The following is a 16,131-nucleotide window of genomic DNA, read 5'->3' on the forward strand; positions in this document are numbered from 1 at the left end:
CACCTGGACTAAACCAACTAGACCTCATCTACACTTGGACTAAACCAACTACACCTGGACTAAACCAAGTACACCTCAACTACACCTGGACTAAACCAACTACACCTCAACTACACCTGGACTAAACCAACTAGACCTCATCTACACCTGGACTAAACCAACTACACCTGGACTAAACCAACTAGACCTCAATTACACCTGGACTAAACCAACTACACCTCAACTACACCTGGACTAAACCAACTAAACCTCATCTACACCTGGACTAAACCAACTAAACCTCATCTACACCTGGACTAAACCAACTACACCTGGACTAAACCAAGTACACCTCAACTACACCTGGACTAAACCAACTACACCTCAACTACACCTGGACTAAACCAACTAGACCTCATCTACACCTGGACTAAACCAACTACACCTGGACTAAACCAACTACACCTCAATTACACCTGGACTAAACCAACTAGACCTCAATTACACCTGGACTAAACCAACTACACCTGGACTAAACCAGCTAAACCTCATCTACACCTGGACTAAACCAGCTAAACCTCATCTACACCTGGACTAAACCAACTAAACCTCATCTACACCTGGACTAAACCAACTAAACCTCACCTACACCTGGACTAAACCAGCTTCACCTGGACTCAGGCGGTCAGACTGGACTGGACTGGGCCTGATCTACACCTGGACTACAGATGTTCTTTTGCCCTAGGTCCTGGGTGGTGGTGATCTGGATCAGGACCTGGCTCAGGACTTGGATGAGGACTTGGATCAGGACCTGTATCAGGACCGAGATAAAGACCTGGATAAGGACCTGGATCAGGACTTGGATCAGGACCTGTATCAGGTGCAGCAGCTTCCTCCAGCAGGGACGCTGAGGAGACGGTGGAATGATTGGCCTTCAGAACTGCAGCCTCGTCAGTCAGGGCAGATTCAGACCTGCACAGAAGACAGCCAGGTGAGTCACAGGGTGGGCGGAGCCTCTTATCTGATGGGAGCAGGTAGAGGCTGGGGGAGGAGCTTGTTACCATGGTGCTTGTTGCCGTGCTGGTTTCTGCAGGCCAGTAGGGTGAGAGACAGACTGAGCAGCAGGATCAGGAAGACGGAGAAAGATCTGCAGAGACAAACACACCAAACGTGAGCCAGAGCCAATCAGATCAGCCCATTCCATCTGTGCAGCCAATCAGAGGCCATCAGCAGGTAGGACAGGGGTGTACCTGCAGAGGTGAACTAGCTAGGTCCAGATTTAAAGAGCTGAAACATCAGACTGCTGCTCACTCGTTAGTTCAGACCCAAACCTAAGATCTGTCAAATGATTTGCTGAGTTTAGAGGATTTTAGTTTTCAGATCTGAGAATTTTTCTATTTTCACCCTAAAAAACATCTTAACTAGGAAGTCATTTTAAGGGTTCATTATGATGAGAAATATAAGTTTAACGTATCACATTCTGTTGGAGAAATGTGGAGCAAGGACTGTATTTCAGTAGAAACATGGATCCATTTGTAGATAGACATCAGTAGGAGCTTTATGCAGACCCTAGACCAGCCTGGGTGGAGCTGTTGCTCTGTTGTCTATTTTCATGGTGAAATAACGACAGGATTGTCCTCTGCTGGATCATTCAATCATTTGAATCTACTGGAAACTGTTTTCTGTTTCTGGAGATATTCAACTCTGAAAGTGACTTCACATGTAAGATGTTTTTGTTTCCCCTCTATCTCCACCAGAAATTTGGAGTGTGACTTCCTCCTGCTGACAGATTGGTGTTTCTTCAGTGATTAGAGAATCAGCAGACTACAGGTGACTGAATCTTACATCACACTGAGGATGAGCCACGTGTCATGAGGAGAGACTGGAGACAGGAGGAGGAGGAGGAGGACAGAGAAGAAGAAGAAGAGTCATGAGGAGCTCAGACAGAAAGCTTTCAGTTGACTGTGATGTCACAGGAAGCATGCTGCTTCAGGTGAGCTCACCTGGCGGTGCTGCAGATGTGGCTGTCATGGCAGTCGTGCTTTGGTTTCTGCACACAGAATCGGAGAACTTCGAGCACTCAACCTCAGTTTCCTGGTGAGAAGCTGCAGGACACACAGAAGACAGATTGGACCACCAACCAGACTATAGAGTCCTACTCAACCAATAACCAACCAATAACAAACCAATAACCAACCAATAACCAACCAATAACAAACCAATAACCAACCAATAATCAACCAAAAATTAACCAAATATTAACCAATAACTACCAATAACCAGCGACCAACCAGACTACAGAGTCCTAACCAACCAATAACAAACCAACAATCAACCAATAACAAACCAATAACCAACCAATAACCAACCAATAACCAACCAATAACCAACCAATAACTAACCAATAACAAACCAATAACCAACCAATAATCAACCAAAAATTAACCAAATATTAACCAATAACTACCAATAACCAACGACCAACCAGACTACAGAGTCCTAACCAACCAATAACAAACCAACAATCAACCAATAACAAACCAATAACCAACCAATAACCAACCAATAACCAGCCAATAACCAACCAATAATCAACAATAACCAACCAATAATCAACTAAAAATCAACCAATAACCAACCAATAACAAACCCTAAACAAATTAACAATCAGCCAATAACTAACAAACAAACAAACCAATAACCAGGCAACAACCAACCAATAACCAGGCAACAACCAACCAGTAACCTACCAACAGTCAACCAACAACAACCAGTAACACCAATAACCAGCCGGTTTAACTGGGCAGAAATCTAGTTTCTCCTTTACATGAAATAATCATTGATTTGCTTTTGGTAAATGAAACTGAGCAGGATTCAAATTAAACAGCAGGAGAAGGAGAAAACTACAGAGAGACGGATTCATTTAGTAGACACTGTACCTGAACAGGTGGGTTTACCTGAACAGGTGAGTTTACCTGAACAGGTGAGTTTACCTGAACAGGTGGGTTTACCTGAACAGGTGGGTTTACCTGAACAGTCGGTGCAAGGTTGACACTGGATCCCCACTCCAACCCCACTACGGAAAGAACAGTTCTGGACCAAGAAGTAACCTGCAGAAGACACACAACATGAGGACAGACACACACCATGGGGACAGACATGCAACATGAGGACAGACACAAAACAACATGAGGACAGACACACAATAACATGAAGACAGACACACACCATGAGGACAGACACACACCATGTGAGGACAGACACACAACAACATGAGGACAGACACACAACATGAGGACAGACACACAACATTTTGAGGACAGACACACAACAACATGAGGACAGACACACACCATGAGGACAGACACACAACACGATGAGGACAGACACACAACACCATGAGGACAGACACACACCATGAGGACAGACACACACCATGAGGAAAGACACACAACATGAGGACAGACACACAACAACATGAGGACAGACACACACCTGGTTGGCAGGGAGGACAGGACGCAGCGTTCTGTCCAATCACCATCATCTCCAGCAGCAGACACACAACGCTCACCTGGAAACACAATCTTCAGATCAGACACACAACACCTGGTGGCTCTGCGTGTTTGTCTCCTAGCAACCAGGAAACACTGCAGTGACCCGTCACCTGCATACCTGAGGAAGCCCCGCCCCCTCTGCAGACACCTGAGTCCGGATCACAGTGAACCTGGACCAGTGGGACCAGCTGGTTCTGTTTGGTCCCCTTAGAACCCGTTCTTGGGCTGCAGTCCACCTGCTCTCAGAACCAGGTCCAGTTTGAACCGGAACGAAGTGGAACAACCAGAACCAGCCGAGTGCACAACACCTGTCTGATCCCTGATCCTCCTGATCAGTGATCCTCCTGATCAGTGATCCTCCTGATCAATAATCCTCCTGATCAATGATCCTCCTGATCGATCCCGAATCAGACCACATACTAACAGCTAGCAGCTAGCAGCTAACAGCTAGCAGCTAACAGCTAACAGCTCCACTCACCTGACATCCGTCCATCTCAGCGTCTCGTCCAGATCAGACAGAGCTCGAGACTCCTGCAGGCTTTTATGAGCGCGAGCCGCTCCCTGTTTATACGGTCACCATGATAACCAGCCCGCCCTGACGTCAGACCAATACCGGAAGGGAGCAAAGCTGAGTGCTGAGTGTGTGTGTGTGTGTGTGTGTGTGTGTGTGTGTGTGCGTGTGCGTGTGCGTGTGCGTGTGCGTGTGTGTGTGACCGGTAGTTACCTTCTTCATCAGCTGAGTCTTTGCAGTAAAATCTTGTTACAAACACAACAAGAGGAAACACACACGTGCTGCACAGAAACATCAAGTAACATCCTGGTCCTGGTCCTGCCATGGTCCTGTCCTGTTCTGGTCCTGTTCCTGGCTCTGGGCCTGGTTCTGGATGTCTTGAAGATCAATGATCAGTTTAAAGTTCTGATCTGTTAAATAAACTGAACTCATTCAGTAGAATTATTTCCTGACTGGAACTACAGGTGAAGAAACTGATCTATCTGGTCTGGTTCTATCTGGTCCGGTTCTATCTGGTCCGGTTCTACCTGGTCTGGTTCTACCTGGTCTGGTTCTACCTGGTCTGGTTCCACCTGGTCTGGTTCTACTTGGTCCGGTTCTACCTGGTCTGGCTCTATCTGCTCTGGTTCTATCTGGTGTGGTTCTATCTGCTCTGGTTCTACCTGGTCCGGTTCTGGCTGGTCTGGTTCTATCTGGTCCATTTAAACTGAGTCTGGTGATCAATAACTCTGATCACTGATCAATAACAGGGAGCTGAATGACTGAGAGCAGAAATGACTGGAGTACAGCTGGCAGTAATCAGATTACTGCAGTAGTCCATGCTGACCAGAGGGAGCGGTAATCTGATAACTGTAGTACTCTGTACTGACCAGCTGCTGACAGTAATCAGATTACTGCAGTACTCTGTGCTGACCAGCTGCTGGCAGTAATCTGACTACTGCAGTACCCTGGCTGACCAGCTGCTGGCAGTAATCTGATTACTGCAGTACTCTGGCTGACCAGAGGGGGCGGTACAGCACCTTGTCTGAACTCCAACCTCAGAAGAAGAAGCTGCAGCAGCAGAAGAAGAGAAGAAAAGGAGAGTTGTGCTCCTCCAGGTGAGGCTCGTTCCAGGGTTCTGGTTCCGTTTCTAGCTCGGTCCTTTTTTTAGCCCCTGCCCGGTCCGGTTCTGTTTCATGCTCACCGTATCCGGTAGCTGCCCGTTAGCGGCTAAATGCTAACGATGCTCCGGTTAGCCGCTAGCAGCTGCCTGTCAGGCTAACGGTAAATAGGCTTCCATTATCGGACACGCCCTCGTCTGACCTCCGCGCGCTCCCACTTCACGTCCTCTGTGTCTCACCTGCGTCAGGTGAGTCTGAGGACAGAGACAGAGCCCTGGTGTCCCGGTGCTCCGGTGCTCCGGTGCTGTGGACAGAAGTGACTCCAGCCTGAAGACCGCTCCTTTAGTGTTTGTGTTGTGTAGTGTTGTGTTGTTGTTGTTGTGTTGTTGTTGAAGCTGAGAGGTATGATGAACAGAGTGTGGACCTGCTCTGGTTCTCCATGGATCAGGTCCAGGAGGATCCTGAGATGATTTATACTGGTTCCTGACCAGTTTACAGTGAGCAGCTAAACTCAGTGAGAGCTTCAGGCTGGACTAATAATAATAATAATAATAGTAAAAATAATAATAGTAATAATAGTAATGATAAACTGGTAATAAAGAGGATTAAACATCACCTGTCTGACCAGCAGGTCGTCATGGAGACAGCGGTTACCATGGAGGACCACGCTGACGTTGCCATGGCGAACAGGATGGAGGTCCAGGCCTCAGACCAGACAGCTCCTCCTGACAAAGAGCAGGTGAAGATCTCCTCCCGCCAGCCCCGCCGCTGCGCCCTGGGGAGGCGGAGTCAGAGAGGAAAGAGGCGGGGCCCGGCGGAGAAGAGGCGGGGGCCCACCGAGAAGAGGCGTGGCCAGAAGCCGAAGAGGCGGGGCCAGGAAGAGAAGAAAGAGGGCGTGACGGTGAAGAGGACGTGGAGCGGAGGGAAGCGGCGCTGGGACAAGAAGCACTACTGCGTGTTCTGCCGCCGGCCGCAGGTGAAGATCGCCAGACACCTGCTCAGGAAGCATGCCGATGAACAGGAAGTGGTCGCTGCCAGCGCCCTGCCCACAGGCTCCAAACAGCGCCACCTGCTGCTGGAACACCTGCGCTGTAGGGGCAACTACCTGCACAACATCGAGGTCAGCTCACCTGGTCACTGTTCACCTGTCTGTTTACCTGTCTACCTGTCTGTTCTCCTGTCTGTTCACCTGTCTGTTTATCTGTTTACCTGTCTGTTCAACTGTCTGTTTACCTGTCTGTTAACCTGTCTGTTTACCTGTTTACCTGTCTGTTCACCTGTCTGTTTACCTGTTCACCTGTCTGTTTACCTGTTCACCTGTCTGTTTATCTGTTTACCTGTCTGTTCAACTGTCTGTTTACCTGTCTGTTAACCTGTCTGTTTACCTGTCTGTTTACCTGTCTGTTAACCTGTCTGTTTACCTGTCTGTCTGCATGACAAAGTATTTCCAGCATTTGGCTCGAAAAAAAACAAAGCTAGGACTACATTACCAGTTGAGTTCGTCTACCAATGGAATGAGAGAAACGCAGCTTTTGCTCTCAACCAAACTAACCTCACTGGCCAATGGGAGTAGAGTGGGGGTGGGGCTTACAATGACGTTGCGATCCAGCTGCAGGTGAGCTCATACAGCTCTCAGAGAGCAGTCCTCCTCTAAGGCTGCTCAGTCCTTAGATCATTTCCTACAGATAAGTCCTGATAAGTCCTCAGCGGTGGATTTGTAGTAGGATCACAATCAGCTGACGTAGTGTTCACTTGTTGTCATGGTTACAGTGATGCTGTGCCGCTATCTGGCAATGATACAGAAATCTTTAACTAATCTGTGGATCCAGACTATAAGCTGCATCACTGCCAAAGACAAACGTACGCAGATCGTCACATAACTTCACCACATTCTTTGGTAGAGTGAAAATAAAAGGCGCTTCCCGAGGTTGGAAGAGTTAAACAGAGACGGAAAGCCCTTCTGTTGCTGGTAAATAAATGAAGGAGTCTGGTGCTTCTAGACCTTCTGCTCAAAAAACTCACGTAGGCAACTAGTGGCTAAACGTGCTGTCAGGAGTCAGACCCACAGAGCTGCTGTCCTCTGAAACCTACAACATCCACCGCTGAGGTACCGACATCAGACTGACCGGTTAGTGATTTAAAAACACGCGTGTGCTCGTTCATTGCAGAACACGGCTTGTCGTTCACCAGATCACAGCCACTCGTTAATCTGAAAATAAAATGCTTTGTCTAAACTGTCAGACCAGCATGTTGGTTCCATAGATACACCTGGCAGAGCAGCAGCATTAAGAAAAGTTTGCCTAAAAAGCTCAAAAAATGTGTTATAATTGAACATGATGAAGCCACTAGTCAGAGCTGGACAACAGTCTGAATGTGTTCGTTATTTTATGATGATGCTTCCAGAGGAACTCAACATCTGGCAGACAGAAAAGTGAATATTGCCTCAACACCTAGAGAAAAAGTAAAAGATGTCGGAAAGAAGAAATAGATAGCTGACCAGTTCCTGTAGCACAGTAAATGTTTTTTAACTGAACTGTAGTAAACTGTGTTTATTTATTTTCCTATTTTCTTATTTATTTCTGATTATTTCAGTTACCAGTTCTTAGAGCACTTTAATGTTTTTATGTTATTATTTGAAGTGAACTATAGTTTGCTGGTATAAACTATATTTTTATTTGTTTTGATGTTTTTGCACTGTAGCTGTTTCCATAGTTGTATTTCAGAATAAATGGTGCACATATTGTTAAAAGGTGAATCAATGTCCTTTTCCATGTCTTTTACTGATTAGTTGTTCACAATATACTTGCTCCATGTTGTAGTCAGATAGAGAAGCTCCTCCACCTACTGACCTCTCTGGGTTCTACGATCATCTGTAGTCTGAGAAGGAACAGATCTAAATTTATTACGAGTTAGAGACTGACCTAAAAGAAAAAAGTTCAGCTTTAGGATTATGTTTCACTTTAAACCCTGTGTTCACCTGTCTGTTTACCTACCTGTCTCCCTGTCTCCCTGCCTGTCTCCCTGCCTGTCTCCCTACCTGTCTACCTGCCTATCTGTGTCCCTGTCTGTCTGTCTACCTGTCTCCCTACCTGCCTGTCTCCCTGCCTGTCCTCAGGTGATCAGACAGGGCAGTGGGGAGATTGTCCCGTGGCGTCAGCCCTCAGAGGACGTGGACGCCAGGAACTACCTGCCGTGTCCTCTGTGTCTGGGCTTCTTCCTGCGGGCCGACCTGTGGAAGCACCAGGTGTCCTGTAGGAAGAAGCTGTCCATCGATCCGTCCAGAGACTCGTACACAGAGACGTCCTCCGACCCGGCCAACGGCTCCGACTCCACAGGTAAGTCAGAGGACACGCCCCCTGAGCCCTCTGCAGACGTGTCCACCACGGAGCAGACGGGGAGCTCTGATGGAGCGTCCAAATGTCCCGGGACCTCCGACTCTAGAGAGGACCAGAACCGGGCCTCAGAGCCGGCAGCCAGCCGTCCCAGGAAGAGGACCAGAGTCCAGGCAGCAGCGTCTCGTCTCCTCCCCATCTCTAGTGGAGCCTCAGAGAGCTGCAGTGAGATCCTGCACCGCATGAACCAGGACAACGTGTCCCACCAGGTACGTCTGCACACCTGTCTCTATGTACACTTGTCTGTCTGTATACCTGTCTGTCTGTCTGTTTATCTGTCTGTTTATCTGTCTGTGTACCTGTCTGTCTGTCTGTCTGCCTGTCTGTCTCTACACCTGTCTGTCTGTCTGCACACCTGTCTCTATGTACACTTGTCTGTCTGTATACCTGTCTGTCTGTCTGTACGTCTGTCTGTCTGTCTGCCTGTCTGTACGTCTGTCTGTCTGTCTGTACACCTGTCTGTCTGTCTGCCTGTCTGTGTGCTGACCTGTCTACCTACCTGTCTACCTGTGTGCTGACCTGTCTACCTACCTGTCTACCTGTCTGTCTGCCTGTCTGTGTGCTGACCTGTCTACCTACCTGTCTACCTGTGTGCTGACCTGTCTACCTGCTATCTGTCTACCTTTCTCCCTACCTGTCTACCTACCTGTCTACCTGTCTGTCTACCTGTCTGTGTGCTGACCTGTCTGTCTACCTACCTGTCTGCCTACCTGTCTACCTGCTATCTGTCTACCTGTCTCCCTGTGTCCAGGTGAAATCTGATTGGCTGATCTGTAAATATGGTAATAAGCTGATGGGGAACCAGGAAGGCCTCCAGAGGAGGTATGACTACGTGAGCCAGAAGCTGAGGGAACTGGGTCGGCTGCTGCTGGCCGCTAAGTCCCTGGACTCCGGGGTCCAGAACCTCCAGGACCTGCTGGCTCCGGGCCGCCTCAGCTTGACACTGGCGGCCTCCAGGAAGGCGGCCGGGTACCGGTGGAGCCGTCCTCCGCTGGCGGTGAAGACCACGCTGAAGACGGTGTGTGAGATCGCCATCGGGGAGAGTCTGCAGGACGGGGACTGGGAGGCCGCCGCCAAGACCACCGACTTCTACCACATGCTGGGGAGGGAGTGGGACAACCTGGGGCTGCAGAACCCCGGTCCGGATCCAGGTAGGACCAGAACCGTCTACTCAGTGGGGCCTTCAGAACAGTGTTAGATGTTTAACTCCATCAACGTCTCTCCTGCAGCTGGTCCAGAGGGAGGAACCAAGCTGAAGAAACGTCTGGTCCAGCCCACCAACCAGAAGGACCTCAGACCAGAAGGTGAGTCGTGACCCGGTTCTCCTGGTCCGGGTCCAGAGACCTGATGGTTCTGCAGGGTTTAGAGATGGATCCATTGATGTTCTCAGATCATTGTTCCTGATGTCTTTATGGATCAGTTGAGAAAACAGAAGAACAGAGACAGACCTGCAGGAACCAACAGTTATTGATCTGGATTGATTGATTGATTGATTGATTGACAGTCAGCAAGGTGTTTCTCCTGTTAATGAACAGTGCTTTGCAAAAGTATTTTGGCACTTTTTATGTTTTGTTGCCTCACAACCTGGAATTAAACTGGATTGATTCAAAGTTTGCATCATTTAATTTACAGAACTTGCCTCCAAATTTGAAGATGTGATTATTTGTTTTTATTGTGAAGCAAACAAAAAACATGACAAAATAACAGAAACATCAGTGTGGATAACTATTCATCCCTAAAGTCAGTACTTTGTAGATCCACCTTTAGCAGCAGTCACAGCTCCAGTCGTCTTTGATGAGTCTCTATGAGTTTTCCACATCTTGCCACTGGGATTTTTGCTCATTCCTCAGAGAAAACTGCTGCAGCTCCTTCAGGTTTGATGGTTTGTGCTTGTGAACAGCAATCTTTAAGTCTGACCACAGATTCTCGGTTGGATTGAGGTCTATCTTTGATGAGGCCATTCCAACACATTTATACACTATATTGCCAAAAGTATTCGCTCACCTGCCTTGACTTACATATGAACGTAAGTGACATCCCGTTCCTAATCCATAGGGTTCAATATGACTTCGGTCCACACTTTGCAGCTAGAACAGCTTCAACTCTTCTGGGAAGGCTGTCCACAAGGTTTAGGAGTGTGTTTATGGGAATTTTTGACCATTCTTCCAGAAGCACATTTGTGAGGTCACACACAGATGTTGGACCAGAAGGTCTGGCTCTCAGTCTTCACTCTAATTCATCCCAAAGGTGTTCTATGGGGTTGAGGTCAGGACTCAGTGCAGGCCAGTCAAGTTCATCCACACCAGACTCTGTCATCAATGTCTTTATGGACCTTGCTTTGTGCACTGGTGCACAGTCATGTTGGAAGAGGAAGGGACCAGCTCCAAACTGTTCCCACAAAGTTGGGAGCATGGAATTGTCCAAAATGTCTTGGTATGCTGAAGCATTCAGAGTTCCTTTCACTGGAACTAAGGGGCCAAGCCCAGCTCCTGAAAAACAAGCCCACACCATAATCCCCCCTCCACCAAACTTTACACTTGGCACAATGCAGTCCCACAAGTATGGTTCTCCTGACAACCACCAAACCCAGACTGGTCCATCAGATTGCCAGATGGAGAAGCGTGATTGGTCACTCCAGAGAAGGTGTCTCCACTGCTCTAGAGTCCAGTGGTGGCTGCTTTACACCACTGCATCCCACGCTTTGCATTGCACTTGGTGATGTATGGCTTGGATGCAGCTGCTGGGCCATGGAAACCCATTCCATGAAGCTCTCTGCTGAAGCACTGTTCTGGAGCTAATCTGAAGGCCACATGAAGTTTGAAGGTCTGTAGTGATTGACTCTGCAGAAAGTTGGCCACCTCTTGGCACTATGCTCCTCAGCATCCACTGACCCCGCTCCGTCAGTTTACGTGTCCTACCACTTGGTGGCAGAGTTGCTGTCGTTCCCACACACTTCCACTTTCTTATAATACAGCTGACAGTTGACTGTGGAATATTTAGGAGCCAGGAAATGTCACGACTGGATTTGTTGCACAGGTGGCATCCTATCACAGTTCCACGCTGGAATTCACTGAGCTCCTGAGAGCGAGCCATTCTTTCACAAATGTTTGTAAAAGCAGTCTGCAGCCTAGGTGCTGGATTTTATACACCTGTGGACATGGAAGTGATTGGAACACCTGGTTCTGATTATTTGGATGGGTGAGCCAATACTTTTGGCAATATAGTGTATGTTTCCCCTTGAACCACTCAGATCTTGTGTTAACAGTATTTTGGGTCATTGTCCTGCTGGAAGGTGAACCTCCGTCCTAGTCTCTAATCTCTTACAGACTGCTACAGGTTTTGCTTAAGAACATCCCTGTATTCAGCACCATTCATCTTTCCCTCGACTCAGACCAGTTTCCCAGTCCGTGCTGCTGAAAAACATCCCCACAGCATGATGACGAGACTGGGGCAAAGATTTCAGTTCTGGGTAAAGGTTCCATGAGGGACAAGAATAAGGAAGAGGAGCTTAGGAAGGTCGGTGAAGCTAAATATGCTCCCCTGGCCATGGAGCTGCATGTGTTCAGCTGGGTCACAGCTCCCATACCAGAAGCCTATATGTGCATGGCTCATGCCATGTAGGAAGTCAAGAAGTTCCTTATCCCAGAACCCGGTGAGCACGACCCATACATGGATTCTAACTTCCTCATGCTTCACTGTGGGGTGGTGTTGTTGGGGTGATGAGATGTGTTGGGTGTGACATCATCAGACACAGTGTTTTCATTGATGGTCGAAAAGTTCCGTTTTATTCTCATCTGACCAGAGCACCTTCCTCCATACGTTCTGGGAGTCTCCCACATGCCTTTTTACAAACTCAAAACGTGCCTTCTTATTTTTAGCTTGAAGTAATGTCTTTCTTCTGATCACTCTTCCTTACAGCCCAGCTCTATGGAGTGTATGGCTTATTGTGGTCCTGTGGACAGATACTACAGCCTCTGCTGTGGAACTCTGCAGTTCCTCCAGGGTTACCTTTGGTCTCTGTGCTGCTCCTCTGATTAATGCTCTCCTTGATTGGTCTGTTTGTTCTGGTGGGCGGCCCTCTCTGGACAGGTTGGTTGCGGTGCCATGTTCTTTCCATTTGATTATGATGGATTTGATGCTCCTGGGGATCATCAAAGATCTGGATATTTTTTATAACCCAATCCTGACTTGTTCTTCTCAACAACTTTGTCCCTGACTTGTTCTGAGAGTTCCTTGGTCTTCATGGAGGTGTTTGGTTAGAGGTGCCTCCTGCTCAGGTGTTGCAGCCTCTGGGGCCGTTCAGAAAAGGTGTGTTTCTACTGACAGACCATATGACACGCAGGTGGACTTCATTTCACTAATTATGTGGCTTCTGAAGGTAACTGGTTGCACTACAGCTTTTTAGGGACTTCATAACAAAGGGGGTGAATACATATGCACATGCCAATTTTCACTTTTTTATTTTTAAAAACCATTTTTTTTATATATAAATTCCTCATTTCACTTCAAAACCGACTATTTTGTGCAGATCCATCAAACAGAATTCAGATCTAAAAAATTATTTAAATTAGAGGTTTTAATGTGACAAAATAGGTAAAAAGCCAACGGGGGTGAAAACTATTGCAAGGCACTGTATATTATTATTGATTGATTGATTGATTGATTGTCAGCAGGGATCAATGTGTTATTGATCCCTGCACATATCCAGTGATCAATAATATATTATTATAGATCTATTGATGTTTTATTGATCATATAAGTAGTATGGGTTATTATTAATGTGGTCCTCAGAGATGTTCCTGCTCTTATGCTGTTAATAAATTATTTTAATGTTTATCAGTTCCTGATCACCAATAATTGATCTGGGCTGTATGGATTGATCTTCAGACTGTTGGGTTCAGAGGGTCTAGTGTCTCTGGACCACTAGGTGGAGCTGTCTAACGTGTCTCTGGACCACTAGGTGGTGCTGTCTAACGTGTCTCTTCCTGTCTCCAGTCCTGTCGAAGCCCAGACAGGGGACCTCCCTGGTTCCACCTGAGTCCAGACTGCAGTCCCCCGTCACAGGTGGGTTCTCCTGGACTCATGAGTGCTGTCCTGGTCCTGGTCCAGTCCTTCGGTTCCCTCACCTGTCCCTCTGTCTTCCAGGTCCCGTGGCCCCAAGGAAGGTCCGCCGCCGCCCCTGGTCTTCTGCAGAGAAGGAGGCGATCTGGAGGCAGCTGGCGGTCCATGTGCTGGTCCAGACGGTACCGGGGAAGGAGGTCTGTCAGCGCTGTCTGGACCTGGAGCCGGTCCTTAGGGGCCGACACTGGAAGGACATCAAGAACCAGGTCCACAATCAGATCCAGAGTCAGAAGAAGCAGCAGTTCCACGCCCAGATGGACCTGGAGGAGAACCAGGAGCACCAAGACCAAATCCAGAACCAGAACCAGAAAAAGCAGCAGCAGTACCAGGCTCCAGTGGACTTGCAGGACAAGGACCACACCCAGACCCAGAAGAAACCACAGTACCAACCTCAGATGGATCTGCATGACCAGGACAACACCCAGAACCAGAAGAGACAACAGTACCACCTCCAGATGAACCACCAGGCCCAAGACAGCATCCAGAACCAGAAGAAACTGCATGACCACATGCACCTGGACCACCAGGACCACCTGCACGTCCACAAGAAGCAGCTGTGCCACAGCAGACTGGACCACCAGGACCACGGCCCGGTCCACAAAAAGCAGCTGTACCATATGGACCAGCAGACCCTGCAGCCGCTGGACCGGGACCCCTCCATCCTCACGGTGGCCCCTTATGGACCCGACGGACACCGAGGACCCGGACACCCGTTACTGGAGCGAGAACCTGCAATCAGCCCCTACCCCCTTCTGCACCGGGCCCCAGGACCCCACATGGACCAGCTGCTGTCCAGAACAGAGTGGACCGAGGAGGCCATGGCCCAGACCTACCCGCTTAGTAGGCCCCTGGGCCGGAACCTGCTGCAGGACGTTCCTCCTGGAGGACCACCACCGGACCCGCACTCTGGACACGTTCACTTCTGAAGAACCAGCAGCCCGTTCTGATGGACTTTACTGACTGACAAGGAGCCGGTTCTGATGGACATGTTTACATAAAGACAGTAAGGACAGATGGGCCCTCTAACCGGACCCTGAGCTCACTGACTCAGATCTTCTGCTTTTTGATGGAGACGTGAGAACATGAAGGCCATCTACAAACAGGACCACCTGACCTGTCACTACAGGTCATCTCTGGTTCTGCTCCGAGGACCAGTTCCTGAACCAGCATGTGGGTTCTGTTCAGGACGCGGAATAAATCCAGATTCTGGTGTCAGAACTATGCAGAGCAGAGTCATGGTTTATTTACTGTCTGATCCGGTCCAGTCCAAAGGAGGACAAACCAGAACCTCTGAGGTGGACCCTACAGGTTCTGACAGGTCCAGAACCCTTGAGGTGGACCCTACAGGTCCAGAACCTCTGAGCTGGACCCTACAGGTCCAGAACCTGAGGTGGATCCTACAGGTCCAGAACCTGAGGTGGACCCTCCAGGTAATGTCAGTTCAGTGTAAGTTCTGTGTATTTCCATAACTTGCCCTTTAACAGTCGTGCTCTTTAACCAATCACGTTCAGTGTTATTGCTGTTGTCATGGTAACCGTCAGCTTTGTGTCCTGTCGCTGCTCACCACTAGATAGCAGCATCTCCTCTGGAATGAACTGTTGAGGTTTCTATGAGAATAAAAAACATTTTTACAGCCCTGAGTCTGAGCTCTTTATTTATATCACACACTGTCCTCTATGGACCTGGACCTGGACCTGGACCTGGACCTGGACCAGGACCTGGACCTGGACCTGGACCTGGACCTGAACCAGGACCATCATCGTGAAAATGAGTTTGTTGGAGGTTCTGATGGTCCTGGTTCTGTCTGAGTCGGGTCTGAGGAACCCGTCCCAGTCCAAGTCCAGCTCCACTGATCTGCAGAACCTTGAATTTGTCCAAATTACCAGAAGTTTTTCCAAAATGATCCAAATGCAGTTCAAACTTGATCAAAATTGACTCAAAGTTTGTCTGAAATAAACAGACCTGGTCCAGAACCAGTCCATAGAAGGTCCGATTGTTCTAACCTCCAAACCAACTCCGTTTGTCCTGCTGAGTCCAGAACCTAGAAGCTTGTCTAGAAGTTTGTCCAAAACGACCCAAGTTTGACCTGAAATATGCCCAGACTGAGTAAAAATACGTAGAACTGGACTCAGGTTCTCCAGAACCACTAGAAACTCCTCAGAACCTGAACTGGTCACATGAAGACGGATGAGCTGCTCTCTAATGGAGTCCAGCAGGTTTGGACCAGACCAAGACCACAGTGGAGACATGGTCCTGACAGTGAAGCATGGAGGCGGAGAACCAACACAAAGACACACAACCAACACAAAGACACAAAACAAAATGACAACAACTAGATTTAAATCAAAGACATGAAGACACAGAATGACCATGAAATGCAAAACAGAAGCAAAGTCCAGTTCAGAACACCAACATCTCCACCACCACCGTGGAGACATCGTCCTGACGGTGAAGAACAGGTGGAGAGCTAACAG

The 16,131-nt window shown here is 48.3% G+C and overlaps 1 protein-coding gene across 6 annotated transcripts; it reads left to right on the plus strand.

Annotated features, from left to right (window-relative positions):
* The first annotated feature begins 828 nt into the window (after window positions 1-828).
* On the plus strand, window positions 829-15,290 carry LOC111563204 (uncharacterized). Of its 6 annotated transcripts, none has more exons than XM_055007815.1 (8): window positions 829-970; window positions 1,737-1,972; window positions 5,773-6,264; window positions 8,260-8,745; window positions 9,288-9,687; window positions 9,766-9,840; window positions 13,532-13,600; window positions 13,682-15,290. In XM_055007815.1, exons 2-8 carry the CDS (start codon window positions 1,910-1,912, stop codon window positions 14,581-14,583), a joined length of 2,487 nt encoding a protein of 828 aa, XP_054863790.1. In that variant the 5' UTR covers window positions 829-970; window positions 1,737-1,909; the 3' UTR covers window positions 14,584-15,290. The 6 variants fall into 6 exon arrangements, with proteins under 6 accessions (XP_054863790.1, XP_054863789.1, XP_054863791.1 ...); XM_055007814.1 differs by lacking the exon at window positions 829-970 and adding an exon at window positions 998-1,212; XM_055007816.1 differs by lacking the exon at window positions 829-970 and adding an exon at window positions 998-1,212 and having other exon boundaries at window positions 5,776-6,264.
* The last annotated feature ends 841 nt before the right edge of the window (window positions 15,291-16,131 follow it).

The sequence above is a fragment of the Amphiprion ocellaris genome, chromosome 23 (genome assembly GCF_022539595.1).
Source record: "Amphiprion ocellaris isolate individual 3 ecotype Okinawa chromosome 23, ASM2253959v1, whole genome shotgun sequence".
Taxonomy (NCBI): Eukaryota; Metazoa; Chordata; class Actinopteri; family Pomacentridae; genus Amphiprion; species Amphiprion ocellaris.

What these genes read in the sequence shown, in the direction of transcription:
- LOC111563204 (XM_055007815.1), top strand. Translation starts at nt 1,910, where the DNA reads ATGAGGAGCTCAGACAGAAAGCTTTCAGTTGACTGTGATGTCACAGGA. An exon ending in AGGACAACGTGTCCCACCAG is followed by an intron (nt 8,746 to 9,287) that starts GTACGTCTGCAC and finishes CCCTGTGTCCAG; the next exon opens with GTGAAATCTGATTGGCTGAT. An exon ending in GAAGGACCTCAGACCAGAAG is followed by an intron (nt 9,841 to 13,531) that starts GTGAGTCGTGAC and finishes TCCTGTCTCCAG; the next exon opens with TCCTGTCGAAGCCCAGACAG.